This window comes from Notolepis coatsorum (assembly GCF_963971535.1).
Source record: "Notolepis coatsorum genome assembly, chromosome: 9".
NCBI lineage: Eukaryota > Metazoa > Chordata > Actinopteri > Aulopiformes > Paralepididae > Notolepis > Notolepis coatsorum.
The window spans coordinates 123879022-123895815 of NC_140173.1; the positions used below are offsets into that span (position 1 = coordinate 123879022).

The following is a 16794-nucleotide window of genomic DNA, read 5'->3' on the forward strand; positions in this document are numbered from 1 at the left end:
AACACGCGCGTGCACGCATTGGCGAAACCACACACTGAGTATAGCCTACTGTGCACGTCAGAGCTTCGGCGAAACCACAAGGTACGAATATTTAAGTAGGTACAGTACAACTATCACCATTGTCATCAATCAATATATGATCAGTCAATGCAGCCACGTTTCCAATAGCGCCTACACAAACACGCACGCTCTCTCTCTCTCAGGCAGTCGGGAGCAGCATATCACTGTAATATCTTTGTGCATGCTCCCACGCGCACGCCCGTATTCCGATCCGTACAATAATAATCACAGCAGTATATACTGTCATTTGAAACAAGTTACCAGTGACTACAAGCAGTACACAAATTAGAAGAAATTGCAAAGGATCAGACCTAGTGTACAGTATATACCAAGAATAACTTCTGCATATTGTTAAAAGAGCCAAGGCTGGCTTGCATAAATTAAACATAGACTTACCAAGAGTTGAAAGGGGCGAGATATTCAGCTGTCCACAAGCCTTAATCCACTTAAAAAAAATGTATAAAGTGTTTCATGTCCTTTACTCCAGTAACAGTCCATGGGCATGTTGTATCTGTCCCTGTTGTTTTAAAAAGCAGGAATGGAAAACAAAATACGGCATTTACATGACTGCATCCAGATAGCCATATAGCTTCTTGTTAGCCAACACTTCTTACCGACCAGCTAGAAAACAACAAATATTATTGTCTTCCTCTGTCTGTTGATTGTTTCTGAATTGAGATATCAGGCTGATAAGGTCGAAACTCTTTCACTCTTGAGTTTTTCTTGCAGTGTTCAACACACCCAAGTCTGACAGAGAAAGTAACGTCAGCTAGCAGTAGCTGGCAGTCTCCATCCCCCCTGGGGCCCTGGCTGACCTAAACACCGACTGGCAAAGTTGACGATGTCGACGCATTTTCCTACTGTGGAGATGAAAAAGTTCACCAGTCCCATCATGATATTGTCCCCCCGTTGGGATGAACTTGGGAGTCTGTTCCTAGTTTATCTGCCACACGTTAGCACTCGATAACATAGCTAACGCTAGCTAGCTTGGAAAGATAATTTGTTGCTTGTGATAGGCTAGTTCAAGTTTATTTATTTTTTTTACGTAGGCTTACAGTCCAGATAGTGGAAATTTACCCGGGAAGCGCGCAGAAGTGCATATATCTGCAGAGCCGCAGAGCCCGGAACAAGTCAGACACATTCACGTGTCTACACTATTCTACAAATGTGTCTAATGTGAAATATATAAGCATGTAAGCAAAACTAGATTTTCGGTCTGTGATGGAAAGTGATTGTTAAATAACATTATATTTATTTTTATATAAAAAATTGTAATAAAATAAAAAGTAAATAAAAAAAAAAATCTTCTCACGAGGCCCCCGTGCAGTTGCACTGTTTGCACGCCCCTAGCGACGGCCCTGCACGTAGGCTATACAGTGTGTGTGTGTGGCGCAACAAGACTTGAATATTAATACAGTCTATTCCACTATAGATATATCCACGGGATTAGCTTTAGTTCTTGTTTATTTTTCCATTGTCATTTGCAGTGTTGGTGTAGTAGGCTATATAGTGTATTTCAATATCTGTTTAATTGATTAATGATATATTTGAAAGAATGCAGATTATATCTATATAAAACGACAAATGTCTATCCCATTGTACCAATCAATGGGATATATTGCATGTTGGCTATAACCTGCATTCCTTCAAATGTATAATTAATCAATAAAACAGATATTTAACAAATAAGAAATACAAATGCCACAGAAGGCATTAAATAATAATTTTCAATCATTTCACAATAATTGCATAATTTGTGTTTGAATATCTGAGTAATTATACATTTGTCCAAAATAGCTGGTTCAGATATGGTTAATCCAGCTGCCCTGTGATCAGATGAATCCATATTATTTATTTTCAGACATCAAATGCATCATTGAGGCATATAAAATGTAATATAAAACGTAATTTTTTATCATACAAATATTGTCATATTTATTTTAATTATGATTAAGTAATTCCAAGGAGGCCTGTAGAGTTGACATGAAGGAATCACTATGATTCCTCCCAAATAAAGCCCTTAAGAACACGGAGCACACCAGTCTGTCAAGTTAATCAGCGCTCCTAAATCCTGCTCTTAGTTAGGGCCGAATCCAAGACAAGGGACGGTTGGTGAATCCCAAAATCGGCCCGAAAATGTCTTAAGTGGCCCTAAGAGCAAATTTTGTCTGATCTTTTGTCTTATGTCCGTTGGTGAATGAGACCCATTGACTTCTAGCGAAAAGAATTCCAGCACGGTTTTCTGTTATTGCCATTGTTTGTTGTATTCCAAAACGCAAGTATTGATGTCAATTTGGGAGCGAGGGAGTTGTCTTGTGTTGCTAATATCATATGGACTCAAAAGCACACAGGTTTGTGCCGCTTTATTTTCACACGTTATCCCCATAGGCCATCTGAGTCCTATCAGAAGCAGTGTTATCGTGTATCTACCAGGTGTAATATGCGGCGCGGCACGCTGCTCTGCTTATAATGCTGGAGAGACTACAAAACAAATTTTTTACTGCCAGAAGTCTGATAAGGCCTGCTGTATCAGGATCCCTCTGTCATTACAGCCTCTCCTTAGTTCTGACTGGGCTTTCGTACTCTTTCACCCTATTGTGTTACCAATTCCAGATGTACGCTATTCCTATCCAACTGGATTTGATTCTTAAAAGAACACAGAGATCCAGTAATAACTTTTCACTTAATGTTTCACCTATTGTAGCTGTAGGCTAAATGAGAGTGCAATGAGGAAGTAGGTTAATGCAGAATTGATTATTTTACAGCAACCAAATCTTGCAAGTGAGATATTGCAGATGGTAAAAATATGCTAACATGGAAGTGAGGATATTTAAAGTAGAGCCCTGCTCGCCTGGCCTACATTACTATTGTCGGGAAGAGCGAGCAAATGTCAGAGGAGATTGAAAGGTTCGGGGTCGACTGAAATAACTAGCCAGCTGCCAAACCCTCAGTCTTGCTTGTTTCGCCTCAACAACACGGGTCCCCGGTTTGGCTATTTCACATTTCGTGAGGCCATTTCAACACCTTAATGTCACATACCAATCTTAATTTACTTCCAAAGTCATCAAGTCCCTCTCTCTCTCTCTCTTTCCCTCTCCCATTCTGAATTAATGCTGGTGCCTTCCCCCCTAACTGCCCTGGGATGTTATGCACTCCACAATCAAATTGAAACGGTGACAATTCGCTAATGGATGATTCGTCGCACAGAGAGACACAGTAATGCGGCACTCAATGGAAGGAAACATGCTCATCAATTTCACACTGCGGCTAAACACAATATTGCTGCGGGCCATTGTTGTGGGACGATTCTTCATTCAAGGTGCTACCCTGTCTCAGAAAAGCCCCCCCAAGTGTGAGCGTGTGCGCGTCTCTGGTGTGTTGGATTTCCTGGAGAGGGGATAATTAATTTGTTGCACAGTGGGAAGGCCGGGGAACTAGCCCATTAGAATCACTCCAGGCTGCGCCGCGCTTCTCATCCTCCTCCCCGTCGGCCCTGTGGTATTATGCAAATGGCCGCTCCCAAACTCTGTGGTACATGCCAAGCAACACTTGTTACACTCCAGAGAACATGCACAAAGTCAGTGTCCGCCATCAATCAAATACTAGCTGTTCGTTTTTCCTCCTCCATTTCATCAACCGAGAAGCTATCAACGGCGATTGATCAACATTTCAGATTTGTCTGTTGATTGGTTAAGTCGAAGGTCAAACACGGCTCAACTTTGGAGTCAACTGTCTGCATCTCGACAAGATGTTTTTTTTTTTTTTTGCGTCTCTAAAGAAGGTAACGACTAGCCGTGTTGTACAATGCAACGTTTTGATTCTGTTTTATTCTGCAAGTCAAATTAGCCGGTGCAGGATACAACCGGAAAAAAAAGACATCTAAAATAACAAATCACAGAATCAACACATCACTTGTAATGGATGGGCTGCCTTGCCATTCTTGGCAAACATAAAATGCTGTAGTTTACATTTTGTAACACATCATTTCACCAGATAAAGACTTGCTGGAAGGATCCCGAAGGACGAGAAAACGCCATGCAAATGTATACAGTTCTATCCACACACTGCTTAATACCAAAGCATAACAAAATCTGTTATAAATAACAAGCAGAGAATAAAACAGATCTTCTGGTGTTGGTCTTGAACCGAGAGCTCCAGCCATTGTCTGATGAGGAGTACGAGTTTATTTATGCTTCAGTCTCTCAACACAAGAGGATTGGGAGGGATGTGTAGAGAAAACCTTGAGTCAATTTGTCTTTCTGACACATGATGCTGACAACACTTTTAAAAATAAAAGTTTAACGGAGAGGAACTTCAGTGCTTATATCCCAAAGAGACAGCGGCAGACCAACCAAAACCGGCCATAGAGCTGTGTGCGCGTAGGCCGAGCCTTGTTGACAGGAGATACGTCTTCTGTAGCTCCGTGTCCCTTGCAGCGGAGGAGACGCAAGGATCCAAAGCCTTTGCCCCCTTGAGTCCTTGGAGACGAACCTACAACAAGCTGTATCTTCTCTCTCCTGCAGCTGTAGACTTGGAATGAGCCAGTTAGAGCTGTTGTCTTCACAACAGATAAAGAGTTCAGCATTGAAAGGATCGCTGGTCCAGAAAAGTAGAACGAGATTTGAATGCGACTTGGGGGAAAAAAGCATGCAGGTTTCGCCCCTTCTGTCATTTTCAAATCTCCACAGCGTTTTAATCCCATACTCATTAGATAGTGTGTCCCCTGAGGAGGCTTGTGTGTGTTCAACCGTACAGTTTACCTTTCAAAAAGCTTTATAATGAAACCTCGTCCCCAGATAAGGCTGAAGGCGCAGCACATGATTGCTTGAGCTGCTTTGCACTGTATATTGAGAAATGAAACGCATTTTATTCTATTTATGTTTGTTATAAGACACAGAACAGATTATTTAGTCTGCCAGTGGACGTAGATATACTGTATATAATGGCAACTTAAAAGAATTATGGCTGTTAATTTACAGATAAACATCAACAATGGTTTTGTTAAAGCAGGGCCCTGTTTCTCGTACCTGGTTCAACTAAGTCGATCAAGATGTCATTATCCAGATTCAGTTAACCCGATGTTCGAAGCCGGGACTTTCCTGTTCCTCGAAGGTGGATTCAGTCTCGTTAACTCGATTCAGACTTGAGACCCAGGCTAAGTGCGCGCGGCCGCTTCAGGTGAAAAGCCAGCACGTATCAATGGCAGAGATCCTGATTCTCTAACGGCATTGATTGATTAATTGATTTAAAACTTTATTGACAGATTGCAATACGGCTCAATCGCCTCGCCGACAAGTTAAATGCGTTATCTATAGGCTAATTTCAAGTCTCTCATTACCTCAATCAATCAGATTATATTTCTTTAAACTTGCCTGCTGGATTGAATAATCAAATGAGATCTTGCTAGCGAAAATAATTAGTAAAACTGTTATACAGAATAACGATACGGCTCCCTTACCCATTGATTGATGTATGGTCGATATTTTATTATCTTCTCTGTGGTGTAACGGGTTCTTCTTTTGACTTTCACGCAGACGACCGGGGTTCGAGACCCAGTCGTCTCCTTCTTTTTGCAATATAGGAATAATTCAATTTGGTGCACGTTGAGAGCTATATAAAGAATGACATCCTCAATGCATGTAGATTTATAATATTTTAACTTAAAACCAGGCTACTTTGGCGTATAATCATTAATATTATATTCAAAAAAATTATATTGGAAACACGGGGTTTCGAACACCGGTCGCTGGGTTGGCAGGCTTGAGCACTACCGCTGCGCCACTGTGCCAGATGGGATAAATTCATTGTTTATACATTAATGAACGAGAGACCTGTGTTTAGAATATTCTTTATTTTGAATGAAGTTTTATTTCTTTATCCTCATTCATTAATGTGACATCAACGGCTCATTCAATTTCTCAAATCCGTCAAACAGCGCATCTCATCAGACATCTTAATCCCAGTTACAATTAAAATAACCACGTCATAATGTGTACATCGCACCGAGCGAGCGCCACGGTATATATAACGTGCATTATTTAGGACAAAGTGAATTTAGTATCAGCATTTTGGGTCTATTTTACATTTCAAAAGCCCCCTCTGGAAGAATGGAGCACAAAAACGTAATTCAGAATGGTATAATGCAGATCGTAGACTGTGGGAATAATTTCAGGAAACGGGCTGTCACTTTTTTGCGGGGGCGTGGCGATGGTTCAGGCTAACTTGAACTTAAACTCTGCTTTCGACCAGGCTCAAACTTTTGGATCTGTTGTCATGGTGATTTGGAAAATCCAGGTACGGGGAATCGGAAAGTCCGGCTTAAGTCAGAATTACCCGAAAGTTATCCGGCTAACTCAGTTATCCAGGTACGAGGAACGGGGCCCAGGTGTCGCTGGTTTCAAAAGTTGGATATCTCCATTAGGAACTCATGAACAATGAACTGATATAATAATAAACACGTAGCCATTACTTCTTCCTACATCATATCTACTATAGATTCCTTGCTGTTTTGACTTACAATACAATGTTTTTTTTTTTTTATTTTTTTTTTTTACTTTTTTTTTACAACATTCAAAAAAGATTGAGCTTCGGTGACCAGTACAGTACCAGACAGGATACATATGCATGATAAAGGACTTCTACAATGGCTATCACTGTATACTGTAATTACTGCATTATTCTGTAGAGCAGGTGGATTTACATTTTGTCATGTTAGTATTCGCCCCGGTGTAACTGTGAGATATAGTTGAGTTCCCATGACAAGGTCTGCCGTCTACTTATCTGTATCCGTTTTAATCAACTGCTGTTATTTTGTGCTATGACATACATAACGCTCTGTGTTGGAGCAGTGCCGGCTGGATGAAATATATAGATCGGGGACCAGGATAGAACTCCCCCTGGTCTCCTGGATATTGCAAGCTTTCATTTGATGAGTATCTCATGTGATAAGATTTACAGATTAAAGCATAATGAATCTGGTCCCTCACACTGTCTCACTCAGATAAGCTACTTCCACATAGTTAAAACCAAGTACACTCCACAAACACAAGCCAGAGACCAGAAACAGAAGCATACTTTGAAATATTACTATACATCACTTATTGTTTCCATCTGTTTGAGCCGACGTATCGCCGTAACCCGGCTACGACAAATTACCATCACTCTGTCCAATTTGGATGTACAATATTTACATAAATACTGTAGATCAAATGCTCTTGCAAAAATACAAAGTATTTTTGGTCCGAAAAAAAACATCCTTTTATTTTTTTCCAGGGAGAAAGTATAAATCTGTACACGGTCTCCTCAGAGAGTTTCGCCAGCACAGTGTGAACTGGTCTGTCCATGCATGGGTAGAAAAACACTTGAGACCATCCACTGAGTCCGTGGTTTCATAGCTTGCTGGAAGTAACTGCCAAAGAAGATGTATTGCTTTCGAGACGGCCGTAGACTCTCAACGTTAAAACACACAGGGCGCTTCATCAGTGGGCTTGATGTCTGAGTGAGATGGCAGGTAGCCTGGCAGGGGAGAAGCAAGAGAAGACACACAGGAGGGATTTTATGTAGTAATTTGCATACTGGAATTTTTCTCTTTTTGCACGCATGCCCATCTATCTTGCATTGGTAGCAGGTATACATTGTTTAACTATGGATGGAAGTAAATAAAATGGAACTGCATATATATGCCTTGCTGACAATGCTCTCACCGCTCTGCTACATTCTTGATGCAATAATTAATTTATAGCGACAGAGGGGAGCTCGCTCAAAACATTCGCCTCCTCATATTGTCTTGCACTTCATTGTGCTGTGAATCATTTGCTAGTTATACACACACCTACAGTATATTAGATATAAATGCTTTCATCAAATATGAATATGACAAATATTATATTCATTATCAAGTGTATAATGCAATACATAATTTATAGTTGAAACAGGTTTATGTTTATTAGGTTTATGTGTGGATAACTATTTATTTATGTCATTATGAGTGTTTGTTATCTAGTTATAACACAATTGTTATGCCTACCTATATCTATCTAGCCACCTGTATCTAGTATCTCTTATAAGCTATTAATAGTTCACAAATAATTTATATGGTGTTATGGGGATTTTGAATCAACACTTCATATGCATTGGTAGATTATAGGATGAATTCATGTTTGCATAAGTAAGGGTACATGTTATACAATCATTCATCTATCTAGCTTTGAGATGCTTTCACTGTTGGGTTATCATAAAGCACTGCCCTCGGTTGCCAACGCCAATAAGAGTTATGTCACACTAACAGAATGGGATCTAGTGAGGCGCGAGGCAATTTAAAAGAATAGAAGCGAATTGCCTGGAGATGAACACTTGTATATTATACCCAGGCTTCGTGAGTTTGACTTGACATCTGCATGCTCCAGCGAGGTCACAATATTTCCCTCAGGGTCTCCAGTGGCTATGGAGGTCACCGCTGGGATAACCTCCTGCTCCTTCTCCGCTTGCTCCGCTGTGTACGTGTTGATGCCAGGGATCTTCCTGTTTTGCCGTGCAGAAAGAAAAGATTGGATAGAAAGTCATTCGGGAGAAAAGGGTAATGGAAAACGCATCTTTTTCACTAATATAAATTTAGACATGCATTATGCATTATTTATTTATTAACTCTTAAGGGCAGATAATCTCAGAGAAGCTTGTAGCTACAATATGACATTACACCCTCACTTTTTAATACTGTGCCTCCGTCTCAGTTTTTCATTTCCCTCAGAATGTACTCCAATTTGTATTTCAACCCAAGTCGTCCACAGCTTATCTCACATATCTGCCTTTATTATGCAGCTGGCGTGACTTTAGAATTTTTTTTTAAACCAATTTATTTATTCCTCTGCTAGTGTCTTTTTTTGTTGGTATTCACAGAAAGCTGTAGTCCTGTCTCAAAAGTTTCATATTTCACTTCAAATTAATAACAGAATGCAGAAAGTCTAATAGACCATGGAGTCTGCAACCTTTTTGATACAACTGCCATTTTCTTTTCTTTTTAAAATATTGTCTTGTTAATCCGTCTTGCCATATCAACATTAAGGTTAACATTAAGTTTAATTATGACACCACATCAATATTTCTATCTCAGCAACAGTTTTAATACACATTATCTGGAATGCCTGAACCTTTACTTTAGTTGTCTTAGCTAGCAGCCTGCCATCATCTACCAAGCCTGAACCTTTACTTTAGTTTTCTTAACTAGCAGCCTGCCATCATTTACCAAGCCGATTCGGCAGTGTTATTTTCCTCTGATTGGCTCTGACCCTGATATTTTTTGATATATCAATCAAATTACTGTAAATTAACAGACTGCGAAAGAGGTAATTTGGCATGCGGATGAGAGCACTCATTTCCAAAAAAAGTTCCCCTCTTGCACACTTCTTGCTAGTGTGCCAATGGTTTACACTACTGCGTGCCAATAGCACACGTGCCTAAGGTTGCCGAACCCTGGTCTAGACCAGGGGTTCCCAAACTTTTCAGGCCGCGACCCCCAAATAACGGTGTCAGAGAGCCGCGACCCCCACTATTATAGGAGGTAAAAAAAAATTTAAGATATTTTTTTTATAAATTGAAATGTATGGTTGAAACATGCACACGTTCAAACGCACACACACTAATAAGCATTGGAGGCTTTTAACCAGGGCCGGACTGGGGAAATCATTCAGGCCAGGACATATAGTGCAAAATATAGCCCCAGTCAGGCCACTTTTTAAGCAGGGGTCCCCCACCAGGAAATGTCTTGTTACAAAGACTTCATTTCCTGCATTCTGGTGCAGGCATTTTTTTATTTGTACCCTTTAAATGCCAGTGTTTTTTGATGGCATCACAAATTATTGTTAAAAAACAGACTAGCATATGTATGATTAGCAACAACACTGATTTTGAAAATAATACAATCTTTTATTCAACTTCAACCCTGATCATAACACCACATATTCATTTTATAATTCTAACCCTTTAAATGCCAGTGTGTGTGATGGCATATATTTGCAATATATCAAATGCAAAGTAGATTTTTCTGGGGGGGATTATTACAGGCTAGCATGTGTCAATGATTAGAAACAACAGTTTTTTGTAAGGGTCCCGCCTCCACCAATCACATGCGTCTCCTTTTGTGTGTGTGTGTGAGAGCAAGAGAGAGAGAGAGAGAGAGAGAGAGATTTCTCCAATTTTTGTGAGTTGCAGTGATCTCCTGGTTGTTCCCCACCTAGGTTATCTAACTATTGCGCTGCTGCAACTAGAAACACTGTCCTGGCCGCGTGAATACTTTCCCCAAGGCAGTTGTCCTTCCGCGTTCGGTTTGCGCGGCCTGATTCCCAAGCCCAAGTCCTTCCGTTCCACAGCCCATTTCCTCGTATTGTTTTCGCCTCTCTATCATATCAATCGGCATCACATCAATATAAATAACGTATTGTTTTCATCTATCTATATTAACGTAACTAGCTATTCATATCAATCGACATCACATCAATAGTTAGTATATTGATGCACGGCGGTAGCAGTATAGCGATGCACGGCGGTAGTAGTTAGTGCATTGATATAGTTATTGATGCACGGCGGTAGCAGTATAGCGATGCACGGCGGTAGTAGTTAGTGCATTGATGTGCTAGTTAGTTAGTATATTGATGCACGGCGGTAGCGAGTTAGTTGATAGTTAGTAGTATATTGATGCAGGTAGGTAGCTGATGTGATGGACTTGTGGAACTGAGAGAAGTTCTGAAAGTTAGGAGCGAGCGTTAGGAGTAACGCGATTGGGCGTTGAGAGAAGCGTCAGTGGCCAATCAAGCCGCGTAAACCGAACGCAGAAGGACAACTGCCTTGGGGAAAGTATTCACGCGTCCTGGCCTGCTTCTAAGTTCAGTGGCCTAACTGCAAAAAAAATCTTTTTATTTTTTTTGATTTTTGATTTTATTTTTTTTAAATCATCTGGCCACCAACCCGTCCCCCCCCCCCCCCCCCGTGGCGGGTCGCGAGCCCGACTTTGGACCCCTGATCTAGACTATACGTGCTAGGCAGGGGTTTCACTGTAGTAGAGGATGCTATTTTTGTCACATGGCCCTCACTGTATAATGCATGTTGTTTTCTCAGGACTTATCTCTTCAACCTTTCCTGCCATTCTGCGGAGTGTGCCTCACCCTGAATGACTGTGTTTAGCATTTCCAAAAGGTCAATCCTCACATTGTCAGATAGATGAATATTGATAACTGCAGGACACTGACACCCGTTCAGCACTCTGGGAGAATTGATTAGTCTGTCATGCCTAGTAATATTCTGAAGATTGAGACAGAGGAGAATTGTCTTATTCCTCTGGCTATTATTGTGTCTCGGATATTTGTCTCTGAAAAATATTGAGTCTGAACACATTTTTGAAAAGTTTTAGGTCATTTAGGAATGAGGTACTTACCCTATGAAAATGGGACCGACTCCAATTAGGCGCAATTATAATTTAGCATAGATAAATCCATGTTGTCATCATTTTCTACTGTCATGCAAGTCTTAACACTTTCAGAGCCCTTGCTTAACCTTGATTTACCGGTTGAATGCCCACCATCCACTTCAATGTTAGCTTTAAAAACGCCTAATCTATGTTTTAAATTATGGCTATGTGTCTAATCAATGACTCGTTTTCCAGTCAACATTGTCGAAGCGGATAGTTTTTTTATCGGTTCATTTTCGTTTTATAGCATTTTGAAAAGCCCTCGTTTTCAAGGAAAATATAAAGATTCCATGATAAAAGACGTTTACTGGAATATTCTAGAATACACAAAAACGTTGTAATTTTTCGGCCTATTTATGAATGATCAAATAAACGCTAGATTATCGATAGTATATGTGTACGTATGCACGCTAGAGACGCAAGCTGAAAAATCGGTTCTCTTATTTCCTCATCAGCGATCGCGCACACACACACTTGGGATAATACAACTCTGATTATCCCAAGACTGGTCAAATAGATTCCTTACCTCAGATCAGATGTTCGCCAAAAAGATCATTCCAATTCCTGATCGCCATTCCAAATATCGATCACGCTTATTGATTGAGTATTGGCTACTGTGAATATATATTCCAGGCTGATTCCCGTCCCGCGATGACTTCCATGTTGAGCAGACAGCTTGCCAGCACAAGGAACCAACTAAACTGGCTCCGCCTCTACATATCTACAGATCCCAGGTCAGTCTAAGCGACTGACCTACAGTTACACAGGGATAGACGATAGGGGGCGCTTTTTTCCATTCTGAGCTCCTGGAGGAGCTGCTGTACCAACGGGAGACTCGGTTGATGAAATATGAAATCAGATCGCTAATAAATAATAATTTTGTCACAACACAGAGGTTTGGACTGTGTGGTACAGTATGAGTGATGCTCAGGACACTGTACCTTTTGAACTTATATATGACAAAGACCGCCAAGCCCAACAGCACGACGGACACTAGCATGATGATGGCAGCTCTGCTGTGGCCACTGTCACTGCCGTCCACCAGAGGAGCTTTCGGAAGGACAGAGGGAGACAATGGGATCCAGATACAGAAGTCAAACATGGTAACATACAGATGTTTGATTGATTGATTGATTGAAAACTTTATTAACAGATTGCAGAATGGGTACAATACAGTACGGCTCAATACAAAACAATTGCTAAGAGGATGCAGACCAGAAAAAGACTTTCGTCTTGTTTACATCGGGGTCCCCCATTTTCAATTCATCAGGACATTTATGACATACAAGACAGAACTGTGTAGTAAAAAGAGATCATAAAAAATATATACATCCGAAGGGGAAGAAACTGTACATTGGTTAAAGAAGCATTATGCACTTTTGGGGGGGAAAGGGCTTTGTTTACATTTGCAGCGCCTGAAAATAGTTGACAAAATACATTACATTTTTTTGAGGCACTGAGACAAAATGTGAACCTAATTTTGTAAACAAAATTGTGGCTCCTACCATTTTTAAAACAGTGAAACTGCTTAATCGATCATGAACATATACCATATGTAGCAGTCTGGAAAATATGGTATATTATTCAGAACTGCTGACTGTGTTTATATCCCTTTTTGTACACAAAGACATTCTAACTAGTGTCATGGATTCACACGAACAATGACACAAACGTCCCCGTCTAAAGAGCATTGGAATACGGATTATAAATGACAGTATTGATTCATATTCTACAGTGCGTCTCCCCTTGTGACTGGCGGGCGGGACGAGCAGGGGGCAGTAGCAGGCAGAGAGTGGCGGAGAGAGCTGAGAGATGATAAAGGGAGGAGCCCAGCGGAAGTCGTTCTCTTCGGCAGTGAACTTGACAACGAGAAGTCACGTCTAACGGGGGGGCTCGGGATGCCCCGTTGCTGACGTTATGTCGGAGTGCCCCGTGGAACAGTGACGGGTGATAGAAAGTACTGGCTAGTGGATACGATATCCTAGCAGTACCAGTGGTATGATATGAACAATAAGTGCAGAGCCAGGCACTAACAGTCGAGTTATACCTAGTTACAGTGAGCGGTATAGGTAGCGTGCGGCTAAGGATCACAGTAGTATTGCTCGTGTTATACTTAGTTACAGTGCCGGTATAGACTGCGTGCAGCTACGGGGGTGGACCTGCGAACACTCTGCTCTGGCCGTCAGCAGCCGTCTTCACCGGCGGTTCTACCACCACTCTGCGCCGGCTGGAGAGCAGCCAACACGGGAGCCGTCCCGTCCAGCAGAGGTCGCCCAGCACCAGCTCAGCCAGCACTGCCTCTCTGCAATAGCTCCGCCTGCTAGCACCTGCGGCGCGAGTGTTCGACGCCATCTTGCCACCAGGACGGTGGTGGAGCGGCGCGGCCGCCATTTTGGTAGAGTAAACATTAGGGCTTCGGCGCCCAGGATCTATTGCACCTTACACAGTGTGGAGCGGCCTGCGGGTGAAGTTAACGTTGCTAACTGCAGACCCCAAACATTACATTACATGCCGGCATTAGCATAGGGCTTTTGTTTTGGTAATTGTGGGCCCACACTTTTGGTTTTATTTCCTTTTCTTTGAGCGTGATACAATGTGTATTAATATTTTCCCATTCAATTAACCCTTCCCTGGGGGGGAAGTTACAGACCTGGTGCATTATAATTAAAGCCTTTTGAGGTATTATTCTGGCCGTATAATTAAAGCCTGTTGAGGTATTATACAGGGTGAAGGCCCAGACGTGGGTGATGAGTCAAACACAGTGAAGTATATTATCCCTGATAGTAACCCAGAGGTGGGTGCATAATATATGTGTTTATGAGGTATTGAGTTGAACAGCAGGGGCTATAGTAGGACTTCAGCCCAATTGGCCACTAGTATTAAATAATTGTAGCTGAACAGTACAATTAACATAAAGACTTGAATGGGGTTCTGTGTGCGTGTCCATTCCTGTGCCCTGCATTAACTCTTTTGGTGTGGGTAACGTATATATATGGTTAACCCCTTCCTACCCAACTCTCCCCTTTTCATTGTAAGGTTTCTAGGGTCATTGAGGGAGGGTACTGCTTGCGGGGGGAACTCAGAGTATTTGATTACAATTCAGTCACGAGGTGTGGGAGGGTCTAAGGAGCGACTGGGAGGAGTGGGAGCGTGTTGGGGAGTACTGCTGACCGCCCTGCGACAGGGAAGGAAGACCAGAGTACCAGACCAGGTTGGTAAATCCCGGGCCCCATCCACTCACACTACCAGCCTCCAGTCGACGCCCCAGGCCCAAAGACGAGGGTGCAGCCAGACAGAGTTCTGCTGTGTCCAGCTACCTCCTGACTGCCAGCAACCGTTCCCACGAAGCAGGGATAATCCACCCTGTTACATTTGGCGTCACGAACAGGATCAACATCCTAACTTACTCCCTTGACCGAGACCCGTAGAGAGACCCACGATGTCAAAGAAGGAGACCCCCGCCGCGCAAGAGATGGCGGCGAAGTTTGAGCAACTGCAGGAGCAGTGTCAGACTCAGGCAGCACTGCTAAAGCAGCAAGCCGCAGCGATGAAGGAGTTGACTGACCAGGCCCTCCGCACTCAGGCGGCCCTACAGGAGCTACGAGAGGGCCAGGCCGCCGCCACCTTGATACAGAAAGGGGAGGCCTACCACGCGCAGGAGAGGGAGGCGGAGTTAGAGGACCTGCAGGCGGAGTGTCGGAGGCAGGCGGCACTACTGGCGCTGGACACCGAGGTGAAGAAAGAGGAGGCCGAACGCATGGAGGAACTGACCGCACAGGTGAAGGCCCTGACGAACAGAACCCACACACTCGCCGGTCTCCTGGACCGACAGGCGCTGGTCCTGGAAAAGACCCAAGCCGCTCTCGACCGGGACGGCCGCGAACCCCGCACCGGCCCCTCTACCGTGTACGTCCAACGGGACCGAAAGTGCAGCGAGTTCGGAGGGGGAAAAGAGAGAGGAGGGCCGCTGGTGGAGGACTGGATCCAGGACATGAAAGCGCATTTCCGGATCAGCAGAGTGCCCGGTGACGAACAGGCAGAGTTCATACAACAGCATCTAAAAGGCGAGGCTAAACGGACGGTGCGCTTCGTGCTAGAAGGGACCGCCCCGGAGCCGGACGCCGTGTTCCGAGTGCTGCAGGAGACGTACGGAGATAAGACCTCGGTCAGTGCCCGCCTGAGAGAGTTCCTCGACTGCCGACAAAGAGAGGGCGAGACCGTGAGGGAGTTTGCTTACGATCTACAAGAGCAGATGCGCCGCATACAGGGCCGAGAACCCCAACGAGTCGCGGATCCTGCCGCCCGGCTGCAGGAGCAGTTTGTGGTAGGCCTGAAGGATGGGATGCTGCGACGGGAAATGAAGAGGTCCGTAAAGGAGAACGGGGAGCGGACGTTTTTCGAATTGATGATGGCGGCGATAGACTGGTCCGAAGAGATGGTCCTTCCCCCCACAGGGGGTGCCGGCAGGGGCATGATACGCGGCGTCACCGTGAAGAGATGCGAGCCACCTCTGGACATAGCCGCGCTACAGGAGCGAGACACGACCCCGAGAGGCTTCGCCGGAAGCCGACGGAGGGGAGACGGGCCCTCTACCCCGCGCAGACTACCCCGCCGGAGCGAGGATGGGAGACTGATCTGCTACACCTGTCAACAGCCGGGCCATATTGGCCGCGAGTGCCCTCGCGCGAGGGGAGAACCACGCCCGACGGAAGCACCGGGCGGTGCGGTTTCTCCCCCACAAGTACAGGACGCCACCCACACAGCAGCAGGCGGGTCGTCCGACCTGGCGACCGCCAGACCATGGTCTGAGGGGGGAGGTGTGGTAGCGTGCCGTAGTATTTGTAGGATTCGATACCACTGCGGCCGCTCCGACGGAAGCGCTGGCGCCCGGCCGCGCAGCCCGATGCGGTCAGAACCGGAGGCTGTACCCAAGAGACAGAACTATTACGGAGGCTTCCGACCAAGGAGTTTCCCCCGCCCCAGGCTGGTGCGAGACCGAGAGGAGAACAAGGGGAACAGGTCGGAAAGAGGTCAAGGGGGCGAGGCCGGCCAGGACCAGGGGCCTCGTCGGCGCCGCTACCGCCACAACTTCAACTACCGCCGCAGACGCTCGCCGGCCGGTGACAAGCCGGGCCCAGAGGGCGGCGATGTAAACGTCAAGAGGACGTCAGTGTTCACGGTTCGTCCCGAAAGAGGGGGCCCCGAAAGGACCGTGCAGAGAGATCAGAGCAAGATCTGCTCCTTCCCGGCCTCCGACCCGGAAGAGCGGACGAGAG

General features: G+C 44.2%; 1 protein-coding gene across 1 annotated transcript in view; it reads right to left on the minus strand.

Annotated features, from left to right (window-relative positions):
* Nucleotides 1-7516: 7516 nt before the first annotated feature.
* Nucleotides 7517-16794, minus strand: part of LOC311234740 (VPS10 domain-containing receptor SorCS1-like) — a gene marked incomplete at both ends in the record, with an annotated part of 304411 nt that continues 295133 nt past the window's right edge. The window contains 3 exons of the mRNA XM_084321983.1: nt 7517-7575; nt 8426-8580; nt 12460-12568. Of these exons, the coding sequence (XP_084178109.1) occupies nt 7517-7575; nt 8426-8580; nt 12460-12568 (323 nt within the window). The remainder of the gene's footprint in view (nt 7576-8425; nt 8581-12459; nt 12569-16794) is intronic.